Here is a 17170-nt window from a genome sequence, read left to right on the forward strand (position 1 = left end):
CCCTACCCTGGTTATGGCCCTGTAGTTGCATCAAATTGTCTGGTTATCAAAAACATTTGAAGGCATAACATAATAGTTGAGTGTTTATATCGTTCCAGCAAATTTTTCTTAAATACATCTACTGTGGCTTTTCCAAATTACTGCTTTTAATAGAGGTCTATTACTTTTCTGAGATTTTCCATATCTTGTACGCAATTATTTGAAGATCATCCTGTGATTCAGTTAAGGTCTTAATCATTATATATAAACATAATCACTAACGTAACAGGTATAGTTACTATTAACAGAGATCTAGCAGCATGTTAAAAGGAATATGGAGCTGAAAATGTCCCCTCCAGGAATTTAAAATTGCACATCAAAACACAAATGATGGACACCAGCCTACAGTAAAGATAGTGGAATCCTATCAAAATACAGCTTTGGTTAAAGATCTGTCAACTTGAATATTTTTTCAAGTTTAAATTTCTTTAAAAAAATGTGGTTTTCTAATAGAAACCCCTTTAAATCAGATATACTGAATTTTAAAAATATCTTTTAAAGAAGAAGTTTTTATAAAAGAGGAGATTACTCACCCTGTGCAGTAACTGACGTTCTTCGAGATGAGTGTCCCTGTGGGTGCTCCACTTCAGGTCAAGGTGCATCCCAGCGCCTTCGATCTGAGATTTCTACAGCAGTACGCCTACGGACTGCACATGTGCTGTGCCTGCTTCTTGAGCTGTCAGCGTTTGAATAGCGAGTGCATAGCCCGGGCTCCTCAGTTCCCTCTCTACAACCGTGTGCGTTACTAATTCCGAAGTAGAGGGGAGGAGGGAGGTAGTGGAGCACCCACAGGGACACTCATCTCAAAGAACGTCAGTTACTGCACAGGGTGAGTAACCTCCTCTTCTTCGAGAGATGTCCCTGAGGGTGCTCCACTTCAGGTGACTGAGAAGCAGTATCCCTTAGGATGGTTGGGACTTTGGATGAGGCAAGAAGGCTGTTGACAAGACAGCTCTACCCCATCTGGTGTCAGATGCTGCTGTGTGGATGAGAGCATAGTGATGAGTGAAGGTAAGATTCGATGCCCAGTAGCTGCCTTGCATATGTCAGACACGGACACGGAGACAGACACAGAGAAAGGCCGTGGAGGTGGAGACAGCTCTGGTAGAGTGGGTTCTAATTGACATAGGAGGCTGTATTTGCTTGAGTTGGTAACAAAGGCGTATGCAGTCAGCAATCCATTTGGAAAGTCTCTGTGTAGAGATAGCATTTCCTTGTAAGCGCTGAGTAGTAAAGACAAAAAGTCTGGGGGTTTTCCTAAACGGTTTTGTTTTATCCAGGTAAAATGACAATGCTCTGTGAACATTAAGAGTGTGCATTGTCATTTCAAAGGCGTTAGCATGAGGTTCTGGGGAAAATGTTGGAAAGTGTATAGGTTCACTGAGGTGAAAGGAAGAGTGTATCTTAGGTAAGAACCTTGGATGCGTTCGGAGTGTGACCTTATCGCAGAAGAACATGGTATACAGAGGGTCCGCCATAAGCGCCCCCACTTCTCCTACTTGTCTGGTAGACGTGACTGCTATGAGGAAGGCAGTCTTCATGGATAGGTGGAGAAGGGAGCAGGTAGCCATCAGTTCAAAGGGTGAATCCATCAGGGCTTTGAGGACTAGGTGTAAATCACAAGGTGCAGCAGGCGGTTTCACGTCTAGGTATAACATCTGGATACCCTTCAGGAACCTTTTGGTGATTGGATGGGCAAAGACCGTTAGGTTGTCAATCTTATGGTGGAAGGTGGTGATTGCTGCGAGGTGGACCTTGAGTGAGCTCGTGGAGAGGCCAGGTGTAACAGGTAATCCAGTATCAGTGGGAGTGAAGCAGAAACTGGAGAAGTCTGCTTGTCAGCGCATCAAGATGTGAACCGTTTCCATTTATGCAGGTAGGTAGTGTGCGTGTGTGTGTGTTCTGCTGTGTAGCAAGACAGTGCATACTTGGTCCGAACATGTTACCTCCGCATTACAGACCCATTAATCATCCAGGCCCTCAGGTGGAAACGTTGTACGTTGGGGTGAAATAGTTGTCCCCTGTGTTATGAAAGAAGGTTGCTGAGTGGGGGAAGGGGAATAGGTGGCTTGAACATGCAGGAGGAAGGGGTACCATGATTATCTGGCCCACGCTGGGGCTATGAGAATGATGTTGGCTCTGTCTGTGCGTATCTTCTGAATTACTCTGTCTCATAGAAGCATTGGTGGGAACGCATACATGAGAGTTTCAGTCCAAGGGAGCATAAAGGTGTCTCCCCATGAGTGTTTCCCCAGGCCTACTCTGGAGCAGAATGTCGGGCATTTGTTTGTTTGTTGCTGTGGCAAGTGGATCCAGTTGGGGATAACCCCAGGTCTGGAAAATGTTGGAAAGAATGGTGTTGTTGAGTTCCCACTCGTGCTGTACGGGGAACGATTGGCTGAGCTTGTCCACGGTGGTATTCTGAGAACCTGGCAAGTATGAGGAGGAGATATGGATCTTGTGTTGAAGGCACCAGTTCCAAAGTTTTACCGACTCTGCGCAGAGGGAGTGTGACCGGGCTCCCCCCATCTGTTGACATAAAACATGCACATGATGTTGTCGGTCATTATTCAAATTCGGCAGTTTTGGATGATGGGAAGGAAATGGAGACAGGCATTGCGTACGGCCCGGACCTCTAGCAAATTTATGTGAAGCCTGGTTTCTGAAGTGGCCCAGAGACCCTGAGTGGTGAGGTGTCCGATGTGGGCTCCCCATCCTGTGAGGGATGCATCTGTGGTGATGGTAATTCAAGGGGGATCTCGTCAGAAGGGAATCCCGGTGCAGAGGTTGATGGGAGAGGTCCACCAGAGAAGCGAGTCCTTGACTTTCTGGGGCATAGTTAGTAACTGGTTTAGCCTGTGCTTGTTTGGTTTGTATACCATGGCTACCCAACCCTGAAGGCATCACATGTACAGGCGAGCATTTGCAACCACAAATGTGCAAGTAGCCATATGTCCTAAGAGCTGTATGGAGTCTCGGACTGCAGTCTGTGGGCTGGCACGTATCTGGGTAATAAGGATGCCCATTGTGTGGAATCTGTCCTGGGGGAATTGAGGTAGGTGCCGATGAAGTCGATTTGTTGGGTAGATTGTAAGGTAGATTTGTTTTTGTTTATTTGCGTGCCCAAGGTGCGGAAGCAGTGAAGAGTTGCAAGAGTTGCGTGGTTTGCTTCTAACTGAGTGGGAGACTTGAGGAGACAACTGTTCAGGTAAGGAAATATGAGAATTTCTTCTTTCCTGAGATGTGCTATTATAACTGCTAGAATCTTGGAGAAGACACGTGGTGCAGCGGAGAGGCCAAATGGGAGGACTTTGTACTGGTAGTGTTGCGCTTCCACAGCAAACCTGAGGAAATGTCAATGGACAGGGTGGATAGAGACATGGAAGCGTGTGTCTTGGAGGTCGAGGGTTGAAAAACAATCTCCTTGTTCCAGCATTGGAATTATCATTGGGAGAGTAACCATTCGGAATTTCGGTTTCTTGACAAAATTTTTAAAACGTCGAAGATCAAGGATGGGGCGCCAACCACCATTTTTCTTTTCCATCAAGAAGTAGTGGGAGTAAAACCTTTTCCCTCTGGGTTGAGGGGGTAATTCCTCTATTGTTCCGAGATGTATGAGATGTTGTACCTCCTGACAGAGCAATTGTTCGTGGGAGGGATCCCTGAAGAGGGACGGGGTGGGAGCGAGGTAAGGAGAGGAAGGAGACGGCATAACCCAATCTGATAATTTCCAGGACCCATCTGTCCATAGTGATGGTTTGCCAGTTGGCCAGGAACAGACGCAAACGGTATAAAAAAAATGGTTGGTTGGAGTTGGCGCTGGAGAGGGTGCGAGGTTTTCCATACCCTCGACCAAGACTTCAAATTTGTTTATCTGGGTTAGGAGGGTGGGTTGCCGTTGTTAGCGGAGGGCGACGTTGTTGGTTCCTGGGCCTGTGTCGTTGTTGCGTATCATAGTGTCTGAAAGGTGGATGTTGCACAAAGGTATGGTAATGTGGTTGTTGGTATGGCTGATATCTATATTGTCTCTTCTTTGAGGCAGGTGTTTGGATGCATAAGGATCGGAGTGTGCCACAGGAGCCCTTCATAGAGTGAAGGACCTCATTGGTCATAGAGGTGAAGAGCTTGTCTCCATCAAAAGAGAGATGCTTTCCTTTTGCCTCTGGAGGGTGTCACAGAGGTTTGCTGGGTCAGACGCAGGTCTGAGGAAGTTTTCCAGGAGAAACATTGTAACCCTGAGCTCCCTGTCCTTGCGGGTCCGCGCTTTCAGTTTGTTACAGTGGATGCATTTTTGGGGTACACGAGACTCCCCCAAACAGCATATGCACTGTGAATGCCTATCTGAGATGGGGATGGCATCCTTACATGAGGCACATCTCTTGAAGCCTGGGGAGCCAGGCATCTCCGAAACCACGGAGGTTGTTGTTTTTGTTTTTTTTTTAAATAAATGTATCAGCTAATGTAACTTATCACTCTAATGACTGAAACTAAACAAACTGAGAAACAAACTAACTAGCTAGTCTCAAAGAGCACTGCTAAACTCCATCTCTAGCTGGGGACAGTAGTGAAAGAATTGAGGAGCTCAGTCTGCGCACGCGCTATTCAAACACTGACAACTTGAGAGGGAGACACAGCACGTGCGCAGCCCGTAGGGGTACGGCTCTAGAAATCTCCAGTCGAAGGCGCTGGGACACACCTTGACCTGAGGTGGAGCACCCACTGGGACATCTCTTGAACAGTTTTTCTGCTCCATGATGAAATCTTATAGGGCCTGATTTAACTACCATGGAAGTATTGTTGACATCCATCAATTTTATTGGGAACAGAATATGGCTGAGAGAGCAAATGAATGTGCTGGGCTTATCCATATCCTATCCATGTACACAGCTGCCAGCTGCTGCTTCCGTTCCAGACTTTCTGATAACAAGTCTTTCACAAAACAAGGAGAAGAGTGTACACATGAGCTCCTCCAGGGGAGTGCATGACAGTCATGTTCCAGATTAGCAGATGCGAAAGGAAGTGAAACCAACTAACAAAAATTAAATTGAGCATACACAAGTGCTATCAAAATCCACAATCTCAAAAAATTGAGAACAAGGCTTCCCCCCACCTTCTAAGTTTTCAGATACAGTCATCTTAGGGCTTACTTATGTCCACTGCTACCTCACTAGGTATGAATATTTGTAACAAGTACTAACACAAAAGTCCCAGTTCACCAGTGTCATTCAAGTCTTATGTCATTTGACTTGCACCAACGTAAAATGGGTTTAACACAATGGTGAATAAAGCCCTTACATGTGTTTAGTACATATTGCAAATACCCGTGACATAAGAGCGGAATGGTCCAACTCTGCTAAATCACACTTCTGTCTGAAAATATTGCATTTACTGTAGACAAGTAACCCCTACATTTATTGTATGTGAAAGAAGTTTGACTTAAGAAATGGAGTATTTTTCCTGTTTATATTGTACATTTGACAGCACTCTATTTTTGTATCAGTAGAATGGCCTGGGTATAAAACTGGAGTGATGTAGTGGTGAATCAGGCTCTAACTTTCTAAAAGAAAGGCATTAATCTTCAGATGGAGGAAATGTTGGCATAAATGCCTCAACTTGATTATATGTTAAATAGGTTTCTGAACATTTTAAAAAGCAAACTAAGCATGTGATTTTTAGCTCCACTTCTCCTGGCAACAAAACTGAAAAATAATGTTTGTACCATATTTTTTAAGATGCACTGGAAGGACCCAACAAATTATTTTAGTAGGATTCCACCAATATCTTAGATGTCTTTATTCATTAGTTGAAAGGGTTTAAAATAGCAAAAAACAATCACTACAGAAAATAAATTGTGTGTGTAGACCATATTTAGATAAGATAGAGATGTTATACAAAACTGACATAAAATGTCAAACCAATAATTAGCAATACTGAGTTTCAGATTCCTCTATAGACTTTTTAGAAATATATATGTGTTTATATAGTTCATTCAGAATCAATAGTGCTCAAAATGGCATTATCCTGAACTAGATTTCTCCTGATTAAATTTTGAGGGTCTCATCTTACAGCCTCTTTGTGCACAGTACCACACACACTGAAGAAAATGACAGCAGTGGTGTTCTGTGCTCATAGCACACAACTTAAGGAAGATGTTATTGAGGATATAAAAAAACCCACCAAATATGAGAGAGACAATTTAAAACTGCTATATCAGAACAACCTGTAGATCCACTGTCTGGTAACCTGTCTCAGCAGATGCTTCAAAAACGGTGGGGTGAGGAACCTCAGAAAAACAAAATAGCCAGCATACAGTGTTACAACATTAGAAAGGGAAAAGGAAAGAGGGTGGAAAAAACTTCTTCCAAACTCCTCTTTTGTGATCACCTTATGCCATGGAATAATAGGCTAAATTCTTTTGTATTTGTGAATTGTGGTTCATTAGTAAATGTTGTTTATAAAGTTACCTAATCATTTAAAATTCTGATGAACTATTTGCCTCAATAACCTCTTAAAACAGAAAATTCCATAGGCTGACTTTACAATGGCTAAAAATGATTTTCTCTTTGCAGTTTTAAATTTACTGCCCTTCCCTTTCGTTGAATGACCCCTTTTTCATTTATGGAATAAAGTGAATAAAAGTGTCAAATCAGCTTTCATTGTAATAATAACTGTACATACCTCAATCCGGCTGTCTCCATTTTTTTTTTCTGTTCCAGGCCAATTAATTCCAGTTTTATGTAATATCTTTCTATTGCAAACCCATCTGCACTGAGCCATTCATTATGCCATTTTATTTATCCTGTCTGGACCTTTTCTATTATCTACTATACCCTTTTTGAAGTAAGTTGATATATACTTGGGGTAAGATCATGCTAACATTTAATACGGTGTTGTATTTTAGTTTGTATTATTTCTCACTTTTAAAAAATATATTCAAGATTTTAATTTATTTAATTGGCATCATCAGGATAATTCCTAGACCTCCTCAGACCACAATAGTATCCCACTAGCTCAGAGTCCAACAGTATTTCCATTTTTCCAGTAAGCATTGTTTTATATTAATCTACATATTTCTGGTATTGTGCAGTTCAATTACCCAGACTGATTAGATCCCCCAACAGCATTTTACAACCCCCTCCATTTGGATTAATTTAGTTAGTTTTGTGTTAAAAGCAAGTTTCCTTGTCTCACTATTCACTTCTAGACACATCATTTATAAAAATATGGAACACCTTTAACCCCAGTACCAATCCTGGGAATGCCCCAATAGACTTTTCACACTTCTGAGAAGCAGCCATTTATTTTGGCTGTTTCTTATGACCTAACCACTTTTTCAACCCTGACAGAGCATTACCTCTTATTCTCTGGTTATTTATTTTCCTTAAGAGTCTTTTCTGATGGATCTTGTCAAACACTTTTTGAAAAGCCAAGTAAATTATATCCATCGCATCACTCCACTATTATTAAGACTTTAAAAGTCTTCTTATAGGTTAGAGGGCCACAACTTATCTACAAAAGCTGTACTAGTTTGTCCCCATCATGTCAGATTTATTCCACTGTTTTACTACTCTGCCCTTGATTTTGCTTTCAGTCATCTTCCATAATCATTGCTCCTTATCTGAATAAGGGAACCACATTCAGCCATCTTCCGAAGACAAATGGAATTAAGTTTAGATTAAATATCTATGTTCTTACCTCCCATAATCGAAGGATATCTTGAAAGCTAAATTCTCTTTTAAATCGGATCAGAAGCCACCGGAAGCAAAAATAAAGGTATCCCGAGTCTTGAGATTCTAGGGCAAGAATGTCACATTTCTTATGAATATCAAACAAAGAAAATATGATTATTATAGGGCTGTTATCCTGCCATCAATTTGTAAAACTAAGTCTCCAATAAAGTCAGTCGGAAGTTTTGCTTAAATATCAATGGCATGACATAGCTCTGTTATATTTTGCTAGCCACGAAAACCAATTAAATATTCAAATTAAAAACATTTAATAGATTTTTTTTATTGTTCATTTAGGACAACAGTATAGATAGTGATACATTAAGGACTCTGCACTCTAGGGCTCAGAGAAATACAACAGTAAGTTTCTATTCTTTCAGAGGCATTGTACTAAAGCCAAATTATTAGAATGCGGCAGTCCTGCATTAATAATGAAACAGATTCATGTTGGAAAAGTGTTTAAGGGCACTTTAGAATGTCTATGCATCTCTCTCTCTAAAAGTAACAAGTTGTTTGAGTTATTACACATACCTAAGTAACTGCAAAATCCACTGTCTAGCAAGCGGAGCAAAGTACTCAGTTGAATTAGCTGTGTCTTCATACCCTGCATTTGTTCCTCAAAGTTCTCGTGCTTGATAGGAAATAAACATTAGCACTCTGTCAGGTATTGATACTGGTAAATAGTTCACTGGGTCAAATACTATTATAAACCACAAAACTATGATTAGTTTACATGCAAGTTAAATTAATTGTCCTGATGACAGACAGTATTATCCTTTAACTGTTTCACATACTAAGCATTTAAAAAGATGGAGCCAAGGTCTGGTAAATTTTTGCCTTCAACTGGAAGCTTAAAGCAACTAACAACAAACCGTGTCTCTCTGGCTCAGGGATACTTGTACTTAATCTTCCACAATCATACTTACACTGAAACTTGGATACAAGATTTGGAGTGAATAAATTCATCTGCCTCCAAATTGGAGCTAGAGAGTTGCAGGCAGGAATAGACAGACTGGAGAAAATTGTTAAATTTTATCAGAAGACCACTGACTGTATTTTATTTTAAACCACTGTATTTATGTTTCACAACATCCCATATACAAAGTTATTCTTGGAAATGAGCACTTGTTTAAATGAATAAAAATTATCAAAACTGTAAAAATTATATTACCCCTACAAGAGCTTGGGCATCGACATCTTTGCCGTGTATCATACAAGCAGTATACCATATATGTAATAACAGTCATTCTTTATGGACCAGACCCTCAGCTCCATCACTGTTACGCCCAATCCAGCAGGACAGAAGAGGAATTTACTCACCTTGTGCAGCAACGATGGTTCTTTGAGATGTGCGTCCCTATAAGATGTTTCACACTAGGTGTGTTTGCCTCCCTGCACTGCTGATCGTTGAACTTTGGTAGCAATGTCCGTTCGGCCCACACATGGGCTATGCCCACCCTTGTGCTCTGCCACGAGACTAGCCAGCATTGTGCAGGCAAACCCTCCTTAGTTTCTTCTCTACCGCAGAGTCAATAATGAGAACTCCAAAGTAGAGGGGAGGAGAGAGGGTTGTGGCGTGCCCATAGGGGGACACATCTCCAAGAATCATTGTTATGGCACAAGGTGAGTAACTTCCTCTTCTTTTTCAAGTATTGTTCCTAGGGGTGCTCTACTGTAGGTGACTCCCAAGCAGTATCCCCAATGGGAAGCTGGGGCTTCAGAGTCGAGTCTGCTATGGATGACTGCACAGCTGAATCTAGCATCGACATCAGAGTCTCCCATGATGGCATAATGTTTTGCAAAGGTGTGTGCAGATGCTCAAGTAGCTGCTCTGCAGATTTCCAGGTCGAGGACATGGTTGAAGAAGACAACTGACCTTGTAGAGTGTGTATGGATTGTAGATGGAGGTACTAAATTGCGAGCCTGATAACAGAGTTTGATGCAGTTTGAGACCCATTCAGAGAGTCTCTGGGCTGAAATCACTATGCCTTTAGACCTATCTGCAATGGAGAGGAAGAGCCTATGAGATTTCATATAGGCCTCTGTCCTGTCCAAATAAAAAGCCAAGGCTCTCCTTACGTCAAGCGTGTGTAGAATAGTTTCTTTGTTATCCTGGTGAGGTTTGGGATAAAAGGTAGGGAGATGAATGTTTTGATCCACGTGAAAGGTGGAAGTCACCTTGAGGGTGAACTTTGGGTGTGGTCGGAGCATGACTTTGTCAGGAAAGAACAGTGGAAAGGGGGTTGCGCCATAAGAGCCACTATCTCCCCTATACTCGTTGAGGTGATGACGACTAGAAAGGCAGTGTTCACTGAAAGGTGTGCTAGTGAACAAGTGGCCATGGGTTCAAAGAGCAATCTGGTCAACGCTTTTAATACTAAAGTCAGGTCCCATGGTGGGGTAGAATGTCTGGGTTGGAGAAAGAGGTTTGTTATGCCTTTACGAAACCTCTTTGTAGTTGGGGGAGAGAAAACTAGTTACCCTTCTATCTTTTGATCTTTTGCCGCCAAGTGTACCTTTAGTGAACTAATAGAGAGTCCTGATTTCTTAAGAGTCAGAAAATAGTCTAAGACTAGTGGTAGAGTAGTCGATGTCCGGTAATTCCTCTAGAATGCACCATATCTGAAATCTGGTCCACTTTTGTAGATAAGTATGACGAGCAGTCAATTTCCTGATGTATAGTAACACTTCCTGTATCTCCTCAGAGAAGGATCTATCTATATGCTGGAACCATGAAGAAGCCAGGCTTTGAGCCAGAGTATACATAGGCTGGGATGGAGAGTGCATCCTTCTTTCTGTGAGAGGAGATAAGGAGTGGGTTGATGAGTGATCGGTGGACACACTGCCAGTTGTGACTGTTAAGGGTACCACATCTCTCTTGGGCAGGTAGAAGCAATCACTATGACATTAGATTTTTTTCTCTTTATTTTCAACAGGACTTTCAGCAAGAGAGGAAACAGTGGAAGGCGTAAAGAAGGCCCTTGTTCCATGAGAGGAGGAGAGTACCCCCCAAAGAGTGCTCTCCGAGGCCTGCTCTGGAGCAGTATTGCGAGCATTTCTTATTCAGGTAAGTGGTGAACAAGTCTATTATTGATGTCCCTCATTACTGGAGTATGTTGTGGAGTATCCAGGGCTGGCCTTAGGGGAAATGGCACCCTGGGCAAACTTGTATTTTGGCGCTCCCCGTTACTCCTGGCCCCCATGGGCTCGCTCAGCTTCCCACACCCCCCTTCACCTCTGGGCTCCGCTGCCTCCCCCAGTGTTGAATTTGTGTTGAAAGAGATGCCAGAGCTCAGCCCTGGCACAAATTAAGCACTGGCAGGGCAGCCTGATACCGGCGGGTGCTGGCTAGGCACCCAGCTCTGAAGGCAACGCCACCGCCAGCAGCAGCTCTGAGCTCAAGGAGGTAGATGTTAAGACACATCTCAGAGGGCGACCATTTACCCTGTACTGTGAGGTCATTGAGATGTGCACCCAACCCTATGAGGGATCCGTTGATGGTGAGGAGTGGTGGAGGAGGAGGCTACACAAATGGGATCCCCATGCAGACGTTTGCTGGGTTCTTCCACCAATTCAAAGATTGTTTTATCTTGGTTGGTAGAGATAGTGGTTTATTCAGGCTGTCTTTGTTCGGTCTGTAAACCGAGCTGAACCATGACTGGAGGCATCTCATACGAAGTCTGGCATGAGCCATCACAAATGTATCCATGGCCACGTGTCCCAGAAGCTGAAGACAATGTCTGGCCAATATCTAAGGGCCGGTTTGCACTGTCTCTATAAGCATGGAGAAACTGAGCAATCTGTGTTATAGAAGGAGCGCTTACACTTGGACAGAGTCAAGACTGGCTCCTATGAATTCTACACTCTATACTAGGGTTAATGTCTATTTTTGTACGTTAATTTGTAGGCCTAGTTTTCTTAATAAATCCAAAGTCGTATGGGTAACCTGCTGAGTTTTGTCAAAGGAGTGTGCCCTGAAGAGACAACTGTCCAGATAAAGGTAGATTATGATCCTCTGAGAGCGTAGGTGGGCTGCCACTACAGAGAGGACCTTGGGGAATACTATGGGAGCCAACAAGAGGCCAAAAAGGAATTCTCTGTACTGGTAGTGGTCCTGCCCTTGTGTAAATCTGAGATATCATCTGTGAGAGGATATGACTGAAATATGGAAATAAGCATCCTGGAGGTAGTGGATTGAGAACCAGTCTCCCTGTTCCAACGCTGGAATAATTGTTGCTAAAGTGACCATCTTGAACTTTTGAGCCTTGACAAATTTGTTGAGTGCTCTGAGATCTAAAATGGGTCTCCAATCTCCCTTTTTCTTGGTATCAGGAAGTAATGAGAGTAGAAACCTTTGGTCTATCTGTTCTCGTAACAGATGGTTGGGTTGAGAAAAACCGTGTGGGCAACTGTGGTAAGCCATGAACACTCCACCTGCCCTGGGTCGGGGGCCTGCAGGGCAGGGACACAGGCTGGGGGCTGCTCTCAGCCCCCTCACCCTGGGCAGATGTGGTGAGGGTCCATGGCTCCTGGCCTGCTCTGGCTTCCAGTTTGGCCTGGGGCAGGGCCATGGAGGGGGTGGGGGCACTGCCCTCCCCCACTTTTGGGAAAGCTCTGGTGGTGCTGACCTTTGGAGTTTACCACCTCCACAATGATTGAATTGGGGTTTGGGGGTGGGAGAAGAGAAATTCTGTGTCTTTCACTGGCACGTAATATTTCTTATTAGCCTGCCTACAGGTTGGCTGGACCGCTGCAGGGGTCTGCCACATAAGTTTGATTGGGTATAATAGAGCCTCGTTGATAGGGAGAGCTACTCTGGATGAGGCAGAGGGGTGTAAAATATCCAGTAACTTATGGTGGGATTCTGTCACCTCCTGTAGTGGTAACTGCAGTATGTAAGCCACCCTCTGAGCTAGTTCTTGAAAAAATTTAAAGTTGTCTGCTAACAGTGGTGGAGGGACATCACTGTTTCATCTGGTGATGAAGATGAGAAATTAGTTTGGGGTGTAACCTCTTCCTCAATATTGTCCTCCTGTTCCTTCCTCATCTCTTTAGGGGGCTCAAAGGCTCTGGCTGCAGTGGCAGAAGGAGGGTGCCTCACTGGTTCCTGGTAAGCCATGCTAGAACTTCAGGAGGCACGATGTCTATATGCCTGCCATGAATCCCAGTAAGGCCACTGGAATGGCAGGAAAGGTCCCAGTGTTTGGTACCATGGCTGACCATACCAGGAGGCTGAGGGTCAGATGGACAGGGAGGCTGAAGAGGTCCAGATTGGTAATGGATACCATAAGGTGCATGAGGAGCAATGGGAGACTACCTCCTCCTGCTCATTGACTCCCTGCTAGAGAATGCGGGTGAAAGGCAAATGCAGAAGGAGAATCTGGAACTCAAGGCAGACTTGATACCAGAGCCCTGGTAGTAAGTAGAGGAGACTCCAGTACATCAGACACTATAAGGTCTCTTGAGTATCTGAAGTCAGGAGGTGCAGTAGGTAGCGGTACTGGGGGTGGACGATGGTGCCGGAGTGACTATACCAATGGAGTTGGTGATGCGGACCTGGTTGAACGGTTCACCAGTGGTTGGCATACCTTTGATGGTACAGATGCCATTGTCCATACCAATGGAGCTTTCCCCAAGGCAGAGTATCTCTGTCTCACCCAGTCGTTACCGATGTTTCATTGCCTGGGCCCATCGGGTCCTTAGGCAGCCTAACGTGTTCTGCTGGAATAGTACCATGCGAGCTCTAGGTACTGCATTTGGATGGCTTCTGTACCGTCCGTACCGATGATACTGAGTGAACTGGCGGTTTTCGGGCTTGCTGTGGGGACTCATGGCTCTCTTTTTAAAAGCCTTGTGTGAATGGCTCATAGGTGTCTTCTTAGGCACACCCTCCTTGGATGTAGAGAGCTGTGGTGAGGATTCCCACCATACTGAGTCTTGACATGGGTCTGAAGGCAGTTGGAGAGCTGCTTCCACTGGAAGAAGTTTAAGTCTCAGTTCTCTATCCTTTCGGGACCACAGTTTCAACTGCTGGTAAAATCCACACTTCTGGGCAATGCGATCTTCCCCAAGGCAACAGACACCAGGATAGATTCTTTGCAGCTGAGATGGTGTGGTCCCAGACGTGTACGTGTACGTGAGAGAGAGAGAAACCAAAATCAAAAATAGATATATTTTTAAGACTAAAAAAGGGCACACAAAGGAAACTTCAAGGAGTAGTTAGAAAAGAAATGATTAACAAGTCTTTGGTAAATTAATAATCTGATAAACAGCCAGCTAAAAGCTCCATCTCTAGCCAGGGGTGGTAGAGAAGGAACTGAGGCAGGTTCGCCTGCGCAATGCTGGCTAGCCTTGTGGCAGAGCACAAAGACGGCCGGGGGTGCAGGGGACGGACGGACGACGGACAAACCATGCGTGGGCCGAAAGGAAACTGCTACCAAAGTTCTTTGGTCAGCAGCACAGGAACGCAAACACACCTCTACTGGAGCACCCATTGGGACACTACTCAAAGAAGAATAATGGTAGCTTTATCTTGGTGCCAGCCAGGGGCTATTTTGGCCATCAGCATAACTCAGAATAGCTTCAGGGCTGCAAGCCCTCCCAAGAGAGCTATGTTCCAGCATACAGAGATCACAGCTGCACTCAGAGAGGAAATAGGGGTCCTTAGAGAAGACACTGTCACACCCAAGACCTCCTCTTACACTAGGAGAATTTCCCCGTAGCTGGTAAACTTTCTGGAAGCTTTATATTCCCAGAAGATCAAAAGCTACCATAAGCTGTGTCAAGGACCAAATGTGTTTATTTTACATATAAACAAACAGAAGAAATATAAGGGAGAAAACAGGAGACTTGGAAAAAACCCTATCTTCCCAATTTTTGTCTGTCGCTGAAGTATGTATACACATTGATAAACATGAGCACTTTTGGGTAACACAATATGGCCAGCTTCTCACTGATGGTGTAACAGGACTTGGAAGCTGAAAGGTTGTGGTGGTGGTGTACTTTTATCAGTCCACAGATGGTGTAAACCTCTAGTGACTGACTGGCCATGATGGGCATTTGATCCTCCTATCTTTAAAAAGAGAAGATAAACAAGTGCCACCTACTTTACATGGGCATAGTCCATCTATTGGACAAATGTGCCTCTGAGCTATTCTGCAGTCATACATACACCAATATTAAACTGTTTCTTTCTGCTTTGCAAATATTAAAGACAACAGAGGAAGTAATGCAAAATTTTCAAGTCTAGTCATGAAGACATAAGAGATAAAATGACAACGTTTTACATCTAAATTCAGATAATGAAAGCTGCATGAACACTATGAAATAAATAATCTTGTTTTTACCATTTGATCCATGTATGATACAAAGCACCAAAAGGCATCCACTTCATTTTCCATGATATACAAGACAGGAGAAAGCAAGTCACTCATTCCCTGAACATACCCTTAAAAAAAGAAATAATTAAACTTAATCTTAGACTGTTAACTAGTGATTTACACAATTATGAACTCTAAATTAAATTATTTTCCTTCCTTATCTTCCAAGATGCCAAGCTTCAAATTTGTTACTGAACACTCATTGTTTGTACAATTATTCAATGGTACAGCAGACTGGTAGTTATGTTCCAAATCAGCATAACCAAATAGTCTGAAAATTCAATTTCCTCTGTATGACTTAAAAAAAATACGTGCATTTGATCATTAAAAGTTTATGTTCTGAAAACATGGACAGAAACTGTATACATATATACCCTTGATTCTCCAAATCTTTAGAAAACATACACCCACATTTCTATTTAATTTAACTTTAACAACCTTCAGAAAGTATATAATTATACAGTAAAAGATTTTTGAAATGCAGTAATACTCTGAAAAGTGATCCTTGCTCACTAACCATTAACTCTTTATAAAAAAATATTCAGACAAGTCCCACTTACCTAAATCAAAGTCATACATACAATAGGTCATCAAAATGTCATGAAGCAAGATCAATCCTGGATTATCTTGGCCTTCATAGAACTTGTTGGTTCGGTCTGTTCTGTTTACATCTTTTTCTGAGAAATAACCCACAGATACAAAACACTTTCAAAACAATTTTTACTAAGCCTATATCTAACAAATGCACAATGCTCTTTAAGTTACTGATTTCTCAAAACACTATTGCAGAGCTTTGAAGTGTTTAAGAAACCAACTATATTCACTGAATGTCATTATAAAATATTTAAAGGGGATTTTAAGAGTAAGTATTTAAAAGAAAATTCTTCCTGTCTGGAAAAAGATATACTTACAAGCAGATTTTCCATTTTTTTTTTAATTGTTACACACTTTTTACAGAACCCTCATGATTAAATATAAAATATTTTTACTGAATTCAAAGCAACAAAGAAGACTACTTTAGATGAGTTAATTGTAAAATGCCACTCAAATGCATATGATATGCAGCATAATTTAAAAACTATAATGGGAAAAAGCTAATATGCAAACAAGCATAAAGTGATTTTGTGACACTTGTAATTGGTTGGTTCATTATAGCAAGTATTATTAAATTTTAGTTTGTCTTGTTTCTCTAATCATTACTGAGCTGAAACTGCCTGCTTGCTCCTAGATATAGACTGTACATTTTTTGTTGTTTCAATTAACAGAGTTCACACTTCCTGAATTTGATTACAAACTGCACTTCTCTTGTATGGCTGGGGTAGAGCAGCAACTACAATTTCACCTAAAGTTGATTGAGCCAAGTGGCTACATCAGGAGTAGCAGAATTTATTGCAGTGATGCCTCCCTCATATTTATAAATTGGGCAGTAGATAGGGATATGTTCGATGGTCTGTTATGGGGAACCACACACACACACCAAGGAGTCCTTGATTTTCCATTTGTGCATTAGATGTCCACATCTAGCATGGTTGGTTCAAATTCGGTTCAGAGGTGACCCAGATAACTATAGAAGGTCAAATCCAGGAACCTTCTGCGTGGGATCTGGCAAAAGGTGCTTATTTTTTTTTAAGTCTCGTTTAGCCCAGTCTGCTTTCCAAGCCTCCTCCTGATCATAGCCTGATTGCATGAGGTTAAACAAGTGTTCCCAGAAAGGCTTGCAGGACTTAAGACATTGTGAGGTGGGGGGGTGGAGTGGAGGGTGTCAAGGTCTTGGTGAACAGGAAGACATCTGTTTTCACAGGTTCACTGAGCTTCGCAGAACGTTGCACCAGTTCGGCGTATTGGCGGGGGAGCAACGTTAGACAGGACAGGTAGCCATGGTGTTGAAGTCAACTTAAGGGTTCTCATGATGCACCGCATCACTGTACTTAGCTGGGTATTCACAATTTGTGTGTGGCTGCATCTGCTCCATACTGGTGCACAACAGTCAGCTACTAAATATACAAGTGCTATTGCAGATGTTCA

The 17170-nt window shown here is 42.7% G+C and overlaps 1 protein-coding gene across 7 annotated transcripts in view; it reads right to left on the minus strand.

Annotated features, from left to right (window-relative positions):
* The window catches only part of TBC1D15 (TBC1 domain family member 15), a 97985-nt gene that overhangs the window by 29838 nt on the left and 50977 nt on the right, over positions 1 to 17170 (minus strand). For all 7 annotated transcript variants that reach the window (XM_078851124.1, XM_073327764.1, XM_073327765.2 and 4 more), the window contains 4 exons: positions 15706 to 15822; positions 15113 to 15213; positions 8298 to 8397; positions 7735 to 7832 (listed from right to left, as the gene is read on the minus strand). In XM_078851124.1, the coding sequence (XP_078707250.1) occupies positions 7735 to 7832; positions 8298 to 8397; positions 15113 to 15213; positions 15706 to 15822 (416 nt within the window). The remainder of the gene's footprint in view (positions 1 to 7734; positions 7833 to 8297; positions 8398 to 15112; positions 15214 to 15705; positions 15823 to 17170) is intronic.

Source organism: Lepidochelys kempii, chromosome 1, assembly GCF_965140285.1.
Source record: "Lepidochelys kempii isolate rLepKem1 chromosome 1, rLepKem1.hap1, whole genome shotgun sequence".
In the NCBI taxonomy this organism is placed as follows: Eukaryota; Metazoa; Chordata; order Testudines; family Cheloniidae; genus Lepidochelys; species Lepidochelys kempii.